Source organism: Mercurialis annua, linkage group LG5 (assembly GCF_937616625.2).
Source record: "Mercurialis annua linkage group LG5, ddMerAnnu1.2, whole genome shotgun sequence".
Taxonomy (NCBI): domain Eukaryota; kingdom Viridiplantae; phylum Streptophyta; class Magnoliopsida; order Malpighiales; family Euphorbiaceae; genus Mercurialis; species Mercurialis annua.
This window is the reverse complement of record NC_065574.1, coordinates 19,577,393-19,593,119: the sequence shown is the minus strand read 5'-3', so window position 1 is coordinate 19,593,119 and position 15,727 is coordinate 19,577,393. Positions and strand designations below refer to the sequence as shown.

Sequence of the window (15,727 nt, the reverse complement as noted above, 5' to 3'; positions counted from 1 at the left end):
AGGAGTAAAATTCAAATTCAAATAGTTTAAAATATAATGAGTAATTATTTATTTAAATAATTTTTTTGTTTAATATATTACAATAATTTTCATTTGCAGATAAAATAAATTTTAAATAACTTTTAGTAATATTTTTAATTTTCATATTTTGGGATTTAAGTTTAAAAAAAAGAACTTGACTTGTATCAATTTTAACTTAAATAATTTTTTTTATTTTAGTATTTTTGTTTTATGGATCATATTGACTATATCTTTAAAAATATTTAGAGTATTTTTTGGTATTAAAAAATATTTATATTCTTAATTTATTTAAAATTAGTAAAAGATTCAAGTATGCTCTTACATTATTATATAAAAATTACATCACTAATTTTTATAATTTTGATCCTTCGATATATAAAATTAGATTACCCCTCGAGACTACCTCTTAGAGAAAGGACTGGATTGTATTGATTTTATAAGTTGAATTTTTTTTATAGCGAATTAAAGTTTAGAAAAATGAATATTAATATTATCAAAAGTTTAAAAGTTAATCTTACATATCTTTCCTGAATTGTAAAATGGTGTAAGTTTTTACTGCTCAATTAGTTAATTATTACATAAAATATAAAAAGTTAATAATAAAATCCTTTAAAATGACTAGTTTCACATTACGCAGCATGTTGCTCGTAACGTAACTCGTCGATTTTTATATTATTTTAATTTATTTTACTATATCACTTTATTTTTTAAAATTAATATTTAGAAATAGATATATTTTTAAAACTATTGACATCAATAATATTTGTTTATAGCTTATTAAATTTATTATAATCATACCAATATATTTTATGTGTAATTGATATTAAATTAGTGAGAGTTTTTATTGGATTAGAAAATATCTTTATTAGTCGGATTAAAACTATTAATTATATTAAATAATTATATTAGTAAGTGTAGTATTATATTGATTAAATTTGTTATAATAATACCAATATATTTTACAATTATATTTTTTTTGGTGAAAAGGCCCAAAAAAGCTTTATTACTAAATGCAATAAAGATTAGAGGAAATGACATCCTTTACCCAATTTTCAAATTACTTTTAAATATACTCTATTAAGATCAATATTAGCAAGCGTGCTCCTTTTTATATTTTTGTTTGCAAAAAATACGCCATTCTACTTCCTTACTAAACACTAAATTGATTTGCCAATAACTAAATCCTATCATTATCTTTTTGGAAAATTACTCTCTATACCTCATTTTTTGAAACTTTTCAAAAAAATGCCTTTTTACCTCTAATCCACAAATGACTTACCAATAATCTACTAATAAACTACCGAAAAGGGGTATTTTCGCAAAAATTTTAAAAAGTGAGGTATTTGTGAAAAAACCCTATCTTTTTCTACTTCACCTAATATATTTGAATTGTTTATGTAATACTCACACATTTTAATCTCTGTGCTTTTATCTTTATTGGTTATTATATAATATATCTTCTTATATAATAGACCCGCTATGTTTTGTTAGTCTTTTATGTACTAATATTTTTAGTTTTTAATATTTTAAATTCTTAATTATTGTTTTTGTAAAATCCATATTTTCATTTATTATATATTTTTTTTGTTTATATATTTTTGGATTAATTATATATAAAATCACGACTTTTACACTAATTCACGAAAAACACGACTTTTAAAACGTGGCAAGTGAAAACACAACCTTTCTTTTATTTTTAAAATTATCATAAGTGGCGTTTTCGCTGACGAGACATGACAAGTGGAAGACCCATTGGGTTTCCAAGTCCGTGAAATTCACGGAAAAATATGTTTTAAAAGTCATTTTTTGTGGATCAGTGTAAATTCCATAATTTTATATGTAACTAACTCTATATTTTTAACGCTTTGGTTTGTCAGTAATTTTTTGATTTTTTTACTATTCAATCTTGTTTATTTGATCCTTGTTTATATTTTTATTTATCTATATTTTTTATTTTATTAACATAATAATATTAAAATGAATTCATTCTTAATAAGTATAAATTGGTAAATTGTTATCCGATTAAGATTACTCTTGCAGAAAATTTTAAATGGATAAAGTTCTATGTAGCACATGAAAATATTTAAGAAAATACACAATAAGTTTGTTCAAAATACTTTACAAAATAAACAATGTTGAAAGTTTATGAAGAAATAGCTTATCCAGTTGACAATTGAAACATATCGCTTGAAAAAAAATTATCAACTAATTACATTTTTTTTGAGAATAAACTAATTGCATTGTTATATAATATTTTTATCATTTGTGTTACTTTCAGTTGTTTTTTTGGTTGATTATTAGTTGATCGTTGGTTGATTTTTGGTTGCTCGTTAATTTTTCTTTAGTAACTTTTTGATAGTTGCTCTTTGATTGATTATTGGTAGCTTGTTCGTTGCTTGTTTGTGGTTCTTTAATTGCTTTTCGTACTTATTGTATTTTACTTTCATTTTGGTAGCTTTTTAGCTTTTGATTCAGTTTTTACGGTGTTTGAATACTATTACAATTTTCTGAATAATATTTTTTTCATTTACCAAAAATAATTCTAATTTTATTTTTTATTATGATGTATTAACTTTAGTATCTTTTTTGTTTGAATATTATAAAAGAAATCAAAGATATATTTTTTTTAAAAATGGATGAAAACAACTTGTAAAGTTTAAATTAAGAAAATTAAAAAAAATTATTTTAATTTTGAAATTAAAATTAAAAAAACCAAGTGTTTTTATGAAAAATATTTCAAAATAAATTAAATAAACAATATATTTGTATTATAGAGAGTGTTTTCATATATAAATAAAAACAATGACACATAAATATATAAATAATCAAAAAAGTTATGTTGAAGACAATTTTAAAAATTTAAATTAAAAATATTTGTGTTCAAATTACTATATATTATCATTTTCTATCTAATTTTACACTTATCAATAATATAGTCTCTTTTATCTTTCATAATTTTCAAATATCATCTATTTTTAAAAATAAAAGACATAAATAATATTTCAAAATATATATTACTCATTTATATTAACATATGTGCAATGAAAACATAAAAATAAAATTATATTATTTTCGATTTTTATAAAGAGACAAGTCTTTTTGACATAAATTTGTATCTTTTGGATTGTTGTTCGTTGGTTGCTTTTTGATAGTTTTTCAGTTGCTTGTATCGTTTTTTCATAATTATTATATTCACATTCTTATCTATGTTTCACATAAAAAAAACACAAATGATAATATTTTATCATTATTTTATCAAATTACAAATTTAAACACAAATTTGTGTTCTTAGATCTATTTTTCAGTTTTTTTAAAGATAATGAAATTATATTTATTTTTCATTTTTTAAAGGTGCATATTTTTTTCACTTGTAATTTGCATTCTTACTATTTTATTGCTTTTTAACTGCAAGTTGGTTGATTTTCATTTGCTCTTTGATTACTTTTTAGTTGCTCTTACAGTTTTTCAATAAACTTTTAAATTTCTATCAATATTCTACATAAAGTGTACTTTATACGATTTAGATACCTTTAGGCCAATGTTTATGTAATCGTGTTATATTTTTTACATTGGCATGTATGTAAATGTAAAAAATAAGTGTCTAAGTTAAGAAAAATAGAAATGACAAGGTTCAATATAAGAGACAAGTGTTTAAATTTAAAAATATAAAAAATTAAGTGTTTAATTATTAAGACAAATGTCTAAAAATTGGACAATAAGTGCTAAAAAAAACTATTAAATAGTTTCATTATAAAAAATATTCGTACAGTGATAACATTTAATTACTAAGATTGATCTTATAATAACTTTTTATTTGAACTTATCAAAATTGAATCCATTTTAATATTCAGCAAATTGAAACAATAAAATAAAAAACAAAGGTCAAATATAAGATCAAACAATAAAAAACTAAAAAATTACTCATAGACAAAAGTATAAAAATATAAACATACAAAAAAATGAATATAATGAATGAAATTATTGATTTAACCAAAATAATAATTAAATATTTTAAGTATTTGTACTAATAACAAAGTTAGCATTTAAAAAAGACACTATATATATTGGTTTGATAAAAGTGAAGTCAATTGGACAAAACAAATTCAGTGGGTAATGATTAATAGTAAAAAAGAGAAAATTAAAATAGCAACAGGTTGAACAAAAAAAGTACGGATGAAGACAAATTCTTTAAAAAGGCGTAAATGTGCTAATGCTTTAATAGAAGAGTGTTTCTGAAAACACCAAATCCAATTTAAACATTTATGAACAAAGCCCTAAAGATTACAACTAAGGCAAAGCCTTATAACAACTAACCAGCAAACAACTATTACTACGCAACAAAACAAGCAAACTAAAGGCAACTCAGATACACAAGGCCAAAGGCCCAGAACAAAGGAAACTAAGTAGGGACGATGACAAAAGTACCTAAAATTTTAAAAATATTTACAAAAGTATCTGTAAACTTTTTTTATTTACAAAAATACGACTGATTTAAAATTAATTTCAAAAGTATCAAAAAATGAAAATTAATTACAAAAGTACGATTTGTATAATGTCGGTATAATTATGGTATAATTTTGGAATATTAAAACTATAAATCAGATAATTTAAAAATAATATTTGGTTTATTATTGGTATAATTTCAGTATATTTTTGGTATATTGATTATAAATTTTTATATATATTTTCTAGTTGATAACATGTATTTTTTTTTATGTGTATTTTTCACTATAGTTGGTAATGAACAAGAAAATTTGTATACTCTTGGTATACTGATGGTATAATTTTGGTATATTATTAATTTAATTTTCAGTATACGATTTGATGTAATTTTGGTAAATTTTTATTTAATATTAATAAAATCTCAGTATGTGTAATGTTGGTATAATTTTGGTACAATGTTGATATAATGTTAGTTTATTAGTATACTAACATTATACCCACAGTATACACCGTATGTTTGATATTATTTTTTATTTTTTTGTACTTTTGTAAATATTATTAATATTTTTGTAAATGAAAAAAATCAACATATACTTTTGTAATTATTTTCATTTTTTTTGGTAAATGGTGTAATTTCCTCAACTATAAGTATCCCTTCTCATGCTTCTTCTGTTCCTCATCTTAGCGCAAACAACATCTATAATCCTTTGAGCAATCAAATCTGGAATTTCACTTCATTAACAATAATTTTCCTGTTTCTGGCATTCCACAAGTGATACACAGTGGCCGTTAAGGAGATTCTTCTGATTGAAGCCATATCATTTTTCCCGGAAGCTTTCCTTGTGAACCAACTTATAAGTCTTCTCCAGCTTCTAAAATTAAAAGGGCAGTTGCATATAGGCTGAATTCTGCTCCACACATTTTTAGCAACCTGACAGTCATAAAAACAATGATCCATGGTCTCAACCTCGTTAGTACAGAAGGTACAATTATCATCTTTAGTGACCCCCCATCTCTTTAATCTGTCTTTGGTTCGCAGTCTTCTTTTCATCACAAGCCACATAATGAAATTATATCTAGGAACTGAGTTTTTCCCCCAGACTATCTTGTGCTAAGACACTTTCTCATAGCTGTTTCTATAAGATTTCCAGGTCTGGTCAATAGAGAAGGAATTACTGGATGTTACCTTCCAATTTATCTCATCAGGTTGACTTGCATTGAGGCTGAAATTTTGCTTAATGTAACCCCAAGCATTCTCTGTCTCAATATCTATGGGGTCTGGAAAATTCCATCTGTTATTTCTCCACAAATCAGCTACCTTAGTATTTTTAGGAATTGCAGAATCCCTCATTTTCACTCTGGGAAATTTCTCCAACATGGAACAACCATGTATCCACGGATCATTCCAGAAATCAATAGTGATTCCATTTCCAAGCTTGTAGTTGACAATCTTCTTCACCTCACTCTTGATGTTCAACAAGCCTCTCCAAAACTAACTAGTTTTGTTGTCTACTTTAGCTCCCCAAAAGCTGTTTTTGATCTTGTTTGCTTTCATCCACAGGACCCAAATAGAGTCTTGATTGCTAATAATACTCTACACATGCTTCCTAATAGCAGCTTTGTTCCAGCAACTAATCTCTTTTATGCTAAGGCCTCCCTCTCCTTTTAGTTTAGTCATCTCATTCCATGCCACCAATGTCTTTTTTTGCCTATTGATCTCCAGACCATAGAAAGTTAGATCAAACTTTCTGAATCTCTTTAATGATCTTCTTTGGCAGAATCATAATAGCTGCCCAGAAAATATGCATACTCAACAACAAAGATTGAATCAGCTGGGCTCTGCCTGCATAAGAAAGAAACTTGCTAGTCCACATGTGGATTCTGCTAGTAATCTTGTTCACTATCCCTTTGCAGTCCTCCTTATTCAGTCTAGTAGAAATAAGGGGAATGCCTAAGTATCTCATTGGGAGCTGACCCTCATTAAACCCTAACATATCAGTAATTCTTTTCCTAATAGAACTCTCAATATTGCAGCAAAATATTTGGCTCTTGCTTTGATTAACTTGCAGACCAGAAACTCCTTTAAAATTATTGAGTTTCTCACTAACAAACTGAACTGAGCTTTCATTACCATAATAAAATATAACAAACATAAGGTGGTTTATTTTGAGGCTTTTACAACCAGGATGAAAATTGAACATAGAGCTGGTATTGTTAAGGGATCTAGTGAGGTACTCCATACAAATAACAAAAATCAGGGGGGCGATAGGATCTCCTTGTCTAAGCCCTTTACTCGACTGGAAAGACTTGCCAACATTACCATTCCAAGAAACAGAGAAGTTAGGGGTTCTAATACAATTCATTATCAGCATAATCATTTTATCAGGAAAAATTAGGACTGATAAGGATCTCCTCTATGTAATCCCACGAGATAGAATCATATGCTTTCTTCAAATCAATCTTAAGTAAGCACCTAGAGATACCTTCAATCTTGTGGTAGTTCTTTACTAATTCATGAGCAAGTTACAATTATATTCAATGTTAAATTGGTTAGATTTTTTGTTGGATTAGAAAACATCTTATTAATTGGATTGAATTTATTATATTAATCAAATGTATTTTAATTATATCATTGTGTTTTATTTATATTCAATATTAGATTAGTTACAGTTTTTCTATTATTCACATTCTAGCACTTTATACCTTTACTTTATCTCATATTAAATCCATTACTTTGGAACGATTTCCATTTGTCATTTCACAACCTAATATCTTATCTTACACAACGTCATTCTATCGTCCTTATGTAATATCTCTTACTGTTATAACGTAAGAATCCAACGTGTCACACGTGTTTTTTTTAGAATCTGATGAAATCGTGTCAAATTCGATATGAAGTTGGTCTAATTTATTTATCGTGAAATAATAATTTAGTTGGAAGATTATTATTTGTTAGAGCGGGTGTGAGCGGGATTAAGGAAACCTAAGGAATTAACATATCAATATGCATCTCTAAATGGAGAGCTAAACGTTTCGGACAAAATCCAAAAGTTAAAACGTACAAAATACGGAATTTTGGACGTATAAATTGATGGATATAGAAGAGATCGGTTGCGGACACGTGGTGATATAGGAGTGGCGACACGTGACGATGAATGAGTGGAGACACGAGTCGAGCATGCGCGGCGACACGTGGTGCGCATGCACAACGACACGTGGCGCGCATGCGCAATGACACATGGCACGCATGCGCAGCGACACTTGGAGACACTTGTCATGCATGCGCAGTGACACGTGGCGATATAGTAGTCTTTTTTCACGATCTATTTTCATGAATCGTGACCGGCGCTAGGGTATGTTCATGAATCGTGACCGGCGCTAGGGTATATGTATGGTTGTACTAAAACCCGTAGCAAGCGTTGTGGATAACCAACTTAAACAAATAAAACGATGTACCTGCTTAAAATCACATGCTTGGGGCAACCGAAACTCCAACCTAGTCTAGCAGTACATATAAGCAACATATATTCAAATATACTTAATCTCAAATTAAACTCCAACAGCATGGCAAATAATATATAATACCAAAATCACTGTAATCATGCCAAAGATACTAAAATAATTGTTGGACCATTCCAGCAAACAATAGTCTAAAATATAAATGTTAGACTAAGACATGAGTAATCTGATACTACTACTATAGTCTAAGAGTTTAAAACAGTTCGACTCTTTTATTCTGAAATAAAATAAAGAACCTCCGAGAATGAAGAAACGGAGATCGACCAACGCTCAAATCATAAACCTGAAAAATTTGGGAAAACAACGGGTCAGATTTACTGAGTAGAGTTTATATAACCATTTATATTTATTAAGTTGAAAAACCTTTAAAACGTTTAATAAAACATTTATTCATTATGGATTATCAATGAAATCCTAAACCACAATTCTAAATCCATATGTCGTGTCGGTGAGACGTATCTCAATAACCGATCCCCGACTATCACTTTATAATTAGTAAGCTCAGGATACGTATCTTCCACCGGTGCCCTCACTAAGGTGAAACGTATCTTAAACATACCTCAATACCATAATAATCAATACCGGTGCGCACGCAGTCCCGATGATGCCCATCGAGTAGCACGTTCCAAATCAATCCACAATGTCGAAAACAGTTCGAAAAGCTGCTTATATATATATATACAAAATATAATATTTGCTTAATAAAGAGGTAAATAGAGATATAAACTCACTGCTTGGTATTCCTCGTGAAACCTGACAAGCAATCTAACTATGATTCGCCTCTGAAGTACGAACAGTCGACGGGTCTAGACAAGGTATAATTAAAAACAGACCCTAACTAGCACAAACCAAATCATGGTAAAGCAATTCAGAGTAAACACAAAACTCAAATAAATTGTACTGCCCAAAATAATACAAGTCTATTGAGTTCTAGCTTAAAATCCATCTCGGAAAGATATTATTTAATATTATTTAAATAATAAATTAACTTATATTCCAATAGTGGGTTAGCCGAATTACCAATAACTACCAAGCTACCTCACATGTCGGGTGACCCAAGTTTAACCCGACCCAAAATATTTTATCAAAATTATAAACCATTGTTTATAATTCCCAAATTAATAATTTGATAAAATAATAAATCAGTATTTAAAACGGAACTCAATATCTTAAGATCCAAGTAACCAATAGTTACTAACAATTTACTTAAGTAAAATAAATTAAGAAAACGTTTAAAATTTAAAACGTCAAATTGACACTTCTAGTCAATAATTACAAAATATAATAATTACCCGAGTAATTATAAATTATTGGGTAAAAATATAATTATCACTTTTCGTTTATAATAATCAAACTAAATAATAATAGTTTTAAAAAAATGTGAAATAGTTAATTTACTTAAGGGATTCAATTGAGTAAAATAATAAACAATGAGGATTCAATTAGTTAAAGAAAATTTAACCCATGACTTGTTAACACCTTTAGTCATCTTCTCTAGTTCAAAAAAATAAATCCCTCAAACATTAAACCAAGAATTGCAGTAATCATAACCATTAATATCAATCTAACTCCATAACCCAAAATCCTAACCAAATGAAGCTAAACCAATGAATCCCACATTTTAATAACTTGAACATTCAACAAGATCAATGGCAGCAACATGGAGAAAAGCATGACAGTCATAAACAGTAGATACGGCAGCAACAAACAGATCCAGTAACGAAGAATCGCACGACAACAACTCGAAGCAAAACCATAATCATAAACACAAGGATTGCTGTAACAAACTTGCTAAATTTCAGACCCTATCAATGGTAGTAACAAATCAAAGGACGGCAGTAATATAACATTCGAAACAGCGAAACGGAACGATAATGAACGGAGAGATTCATACGTACCATAATTGATTTCAACACATTAGGATTAAAGAGATCGATGTGTACAGTTGAATCGTCAAAGAATTCTCAGAACTATACTAGCATAACAACGAATATGAATTATTAAACGATGTAACGATATCGAATAGAAACGATGAGGAAAGCAAATTTGCTTACCGGAAATCTAACGAATGAAAGGAGTGATGGGTGATATGTCTCAGATGGTTTTAGAGTGTTTGACGGCTAGGGTTTCGAAGAAAAGAATAGGGTTTTAAGGAAAGAACACGAATGAATAGGTTAGGAAAATGCAGAATCGTTATACTGCTACTGCAAGTATAAGTTTCTACCTGAGATTGAAAAAAAATGGGCTTTCTAATATGTAAAAGGCACGGGCCTTTAATATCACTTCAAAGGAATGGCTAAGTCACGTGGTTACTAATATGAGTGCATGAGTTTCATGCAAAATTCACATACTTTTATCGTTTTTTTCCTTTTAAAATTAATAATACAAACCAAACACGAATCGAATTACGACCGAATCAACGAACGATTAAAAATAAAATTTAATATATAATAATAATAATAATAAATTACCTAAAACTTGACAGAATGCAAAAATTATAATTAAAAATTTTAAAAAAATAATTTAAAAATACGGGATATTACATCTATATATATAGAAAACGTTTATAGTACGTTTTTCTTCTCTGATCGATATATTCTCTGAAAAGCGGTTTTAATACGTTATCTTGTTTCGTCGATATCTCTCAATTCCAACATCGGAAATCGACATGCTTTATATCAAATCGAAACTATCGACGTGCTTTATATCAAATCGAAACTATCGACGTGCTCTTTGACTCTATCATTTTTATTCTTCGAAATTGAGCCGAAATATATATCAGAATTTTGATGTAAAATTCTGCCAAAACGACGTGTTCGGTTCGTCGTGCTTCGACCAATTTTCTCGCCGTTCTTTCTAAAACTTAATCTGTTAAATCCTTTGGTCAAAGTTTCTGATTTTTGAAGAGTGACATCTTAAGGATTCGTTGCATTTTGAGGCATTAAGATCCAAACCTTTGTGAGTTCGTATTGCCGTAAAGAGGCGCACGATCTGTGAGTTGTACTTTACTTTTAAATATTAATATTATGAATTATTTTATATATATATAAAATGTTTAGAAAGTATATATTATATATGTTTTGATAAGCAAATATAGTCCGACGAAATAAGCTTACCTATTAGGAAACCGTAGGAGTGCGTGAACTCTAGAAATGTCAATGTAAGTGAATAAATAGTGTTATACTTGATATATGCGTTTGTTTGCGATTGCAAGTGTGTGTTGATTTGAGATGTTAATTTGCTTGTGAATCATAGTTGAAATGTTGATGTGAGTGATGTTTGGCTTTGAGAATCATATCATGCTTATATTTGAATATTCAATGAGAATTGATAATAGTCGTTGGTTGCCTAAAATGACGATTTAGGCCAACGACGTGAGAATGAATTATTGGTTGCCTAAAGGTGATTTAGGCCAATAATCTAATGTTGGTTGCCTATAAGGCGATTTGGGCCAACATTGTGATAATTTAGTTATTGGTTGCCTAAATGGCGATTCGGGCCAATAACAGTATGTTGGTTGCCTAAACGGCAATGTGGGCCAGCATGTAAATTACATATATAATTGAATATCCTTATAAAAGCTTGATTTTGATTGGAATTCATGTGGATACGTTTTGCTTGAATTTAGCATTGGATTGCGATGTTGGTTAAGATTATTACTTACGTTTAATGGATAATTGTTTGAGTATCCCTGGTCTAGACAAATGACGGTAGTGGTTCCTCATTTCCACGGTTAACCCATGGATTGAATTTTTTTGAATAAATATGACTTGAGGTGTTAGTTGTGAATCAAAGATTAGGATTTCGTCTGGTTCCAGTATACGGTTATATATATTTATTATATTGTTTTATTATTGTTTATTAGTAAACATACAAACTCACCAGTTTTAACTGATGTTTCAAAGTTGAAACATTTTCAGGTATTGGTTCACGTCTTTGAGATTTATTTCCGACTTTGTTGTTCACTGAAGATATTTTTGGGATCTTCAAGTATGTATAGTCTTCTTACTTCTAGTATATCCGCAGTAGCAGTAGTAGTGTATTAACCGTCTGTCGTCTTGACCGCTATGCATATTTTGGATGATATGTATCAGTTTTATTTATATGTACATTCGGTAAACAGGGTGTGCTAAGTGAATTTAAGAAAGATATATGCACAAATCGGAAAAATTGATATCATCCATTGGTAATGGGACATGTGTAATAAAGAAAAATGAAATCAGACTGTTTTGCATGCATAATGTGATAATTGACGAAAGAAAAAGAAAGATATTATGAATACGTTTAAAATTTGATATAACATATTATGCATATGTGTGTGGAACCGATCTATTGTTAGGCTTGCTACGAGTTTCGGAGTAACCACTCCCGTTCCTTAGTGCTAGTTGCGGCTCATGAATTTGGGTCTTGACACTGGTGGTTTGCTCCGCTAGGTCATTAAACCGATGGTCAAAGGCGGACCATTGAGCTTCAGCTCCCACATTTTCTTCTTCCGCAAATCCTCTTTCCGATGCTTCTTCCTCCCCTTGAGCGCTTGATTGTGCCGCTCGCTTTCCTTTCCTCAGTGGTTGCTCTTTTTGCGCTTAATGGGCGACCAAGGATCATAGGACACTCCTTATCCACCGCATAGTGTAAGAACACAAAATCCACCGGAAAGATGAATTTATCCACTTTAACAAGCACGTCTTCTACTAACCCATACTGCTTCTTGAGAGAATGATCCGCAAGTGGCAATACCATCAAGGTGCGCTTCACCGGTTGATCACCAAAAGTCCTAAAAAGAAACAAAGGCATCAAATTTATGCTAGCACTCAAATCACATAAACAATTAATAGAGTTCATATTGCCAATAGTACAAGAAATAGTAAAGCTCCCTGGATATTTTAGTTTCATTGGCAAGTCACTCTATATGATGGAGCTACAACTTTCCGTTAGGGAGATTATGCCATCTTTCTCCCAAATCCTCTTGTTCATGATAATATCCTTGAGGAACTTGGCATATTGAGGCATTTTCCTCAAAGCATCCGCAAGGCTAAGATTGATTTGGAGCTTTTTGAATATCTCCAGGAACTTGTGGAACTTTTGAGTATCGGGCACTTACTTTAATCTGCCCAGAAAGGGTACCTTTGGTACAAATGGGGGAGGTGGAGGTGGTCTCACATATGGCTCCTCAATCACTACCTCCTCATTAACCCTTGGAAATTCTTTGCTAGAGCTTGCAATGTCTTCAACAACAATAGGCTCATCTTCTTCAATTCTTGGCCTCTTGTCATTAGACTTTTCAATTGTCTTCCCACTCCGAAGCTCAACCGCTTTGAGTTGTTCCCTTGGGTTAGTTTCCATGGTTGAAGGTAAACCGCCTTGAGCTCTTCCTTGAAGAGTGGTGGCTAGTTGGGAGATTTGAGTCTCCAAGTGATCAATGGTGGAGGCATGATTCTTGTCTTTTTGCCTTGATTCCAGTTCCATCCATTCTAACCTCTCAAGCGCCTTGTCAAGCTTACTCCCCTCATCCGAATTCCTTTGTGGTTGGAACCCGAGAGGGTGTTGAGGCCTATTCCCAAAATTATTCCCATTATTGTTATTAGACCTTTGTACTTCCATACTCCTTTGTTTTGACTTTGATAATCAACTATGAGTGATCTAATATTGTTTATAAGTGAATAGGAACTCATAGGAACCATCGGGAGTCAATTCGGAGCCTTCTAGCAAGAAATGAGTTTTTGAGATTTCGAAGTTCCAGCTCTTTTCTTGTCCCGGGCGCGACATTCATGTCATGGGGGGCGACTGCACATGTCATGGGGGCGATTTTTCAGCTTCAGATCCTAAACTTTGTCACGGGCGCTACTTTCATGTCACGGGTGCGACTTTTGATGACCGTTGGATCTTATCTGATATATTTCTCAAGCCCTATTGAAGTGATGACATGTGGCACTAGCCGTTGAAGAGTTTTGGCATATTACAAATGACGCGGGCACGACATTAAGCATCTCGGGCGCGACTTTGTCCTTAGAGCAAAGTTTCTTTTGTTTGTTAGTGCTTTGCTTGTTGTTTGCTTTGGGTATAAATATAAACCCATTTGCAATGTTTAAATGTCAATAATTTGCAAACCTTGAAACAACAAACACACATCTTAAATTTACATTCTTGTTTTTTGTAGTTTTGGAGTAAGCTTGTAAACTCCTAATCATTGTAAGTTAGAGTGTAGGTTTGAGAAAACGCAACCCTTGTAAGTTAGAGATTAGTTTTGGAAAATCTCATAGTTGGTGTTTAGCTATAAAACACTATGCTTAGAGTTAGCTTAGAAAAATCTTTGTGAATCTCATTTACTGGATTCTAAATCTCAAATTTTGTTTGAGTAGTGGAGTAGGATCGATTTGTGATCCGAACCACTCTAAATCTCTTGTGTCAATCCTCTATCCCTTAAACTCTTTCTTATTTCTATATTCCGCATTAAAGAGTTTAATCTTTCGATTCACATTTAAAAACCACGGTTTGCCATACCCCATAGGATCTTTCAATTGGTATCAAAGCTAAGTGCTCTTCTTTTTGCTTAATTGCTAGAGTTTTCTTGGAGAGTATGAAGGCTTCAATGGCTTGTCTAATGAAGATGTATCTTTGATGACTTCAAGGTTTCTTAGAATTGTCGCTAATCTTGAGTCACTTGGAAAGTCCTTTAAGCTAAAGGAAATCAATGGTAAAATATTAAGATCCCTTCCTATTCTTCTATGGAAACCTAAGGTGACCGTCATTGAAGAGACTCATGACTTCTCTATCTTGAGGACGGATGAGTTGATTTGCAAGCTACTCCTCCATGAGATGTCTTACATCAAGAGTATCCAAGAGGAGATGGCAAGGGAGAAAAATGTTGTTTTCAAGGCTTTAAAAAGTGCTATTCACCTTGAAGAAAACAAGAAGGAAAGCAATGAGGAAGAAATCTTGAGGCTCACAAAGAGAGCGAAGGAGCTCAAGAGCAACGAAAAGAGCAATCATGAAAGAACATCCTCTTCAAGGAAGAGTTCCAAAGGGGGGGGGGGGTCTATGGCTTCTCAAGATGATGAATCTCAATCCGAATGTGAGAGCCACCATGATGCCAACTTGTGCCTCATGGTATTTGAGGAGGAACCAACACTAGAGGTAAACCCCCAATCTTTTCTATCTTGGGATGATATTGGTGTTGAATCACATGATGCATGCTCAAATGTTAAAAATGATATTATTATAGATGGTATTGTTGATAATGATGCTCATGATGATGATGATGTTTATAGCATGCTTGATGAACAAGTAATTAAATGTGGTGATTATAATACCAAGATGCTATCTTTTAAAAATTAAGCTTCAAAAGCTAAATATGAAATGCTTGTTTTAACTAAATAATTTCTTGAGCTTAAATTTTCTAATGAAGTTCTCAAGTCATCTTTAAAATCTATCCCTAAGCAAGGTTTAAATGTTGATAACTTGCTTAAGGAAAATGGTAAACTAAAGATGAGATTCTTGAATTAAAAGATTCTTTTTCAAGATTTCAAAAAGGTAAAGAGACTTTGGATACAATTCTTGTATCTCAAAGATGCCCTACCATAAAATTTGGACTTGGCTATAATCAAAATGCTTCTAGTTCAAATATGACTAAATTTGTCAAAGCATCTTTGCCTCAAACTTCTTCTATAGAAGTTCCTCCTAAATTGGTCAAACCAATTAGGGTAAAGAAGGCTCATGTGCATGCTAGAAAGCCTAATCCATTCTT

General features: G+C 30.9%; 1 protein-coding gene across 1 annotated transcript; it reads right to left on the bottom strand.

Moving 5' to 3' along the window:
• Window positions 1-12,453: 12,453 nt before the first annotated feature.
• LOC126681657 (uncharacterized) lies at window positions 12,454-13,584 on the bottom strand. Its single transcript, XM_050377204.1, has 3 exons — window positions 13,108-13,584; window positions 12,906-13,062; window positions 12,454-12,857 (listed from the first exon to the last, which is right to left on the bottom strand). Exons 1-3 carry the CDS (start codon window positions 13,582-13,584, stop codon window positions 12,454-12,456), a joined length of 1,038 nt encoding a protein of 345 aa, XP_050233161.1.
• Between the last annotated feature and the right edge of the window lie 2,143 nt (window positions 13,585-15,727).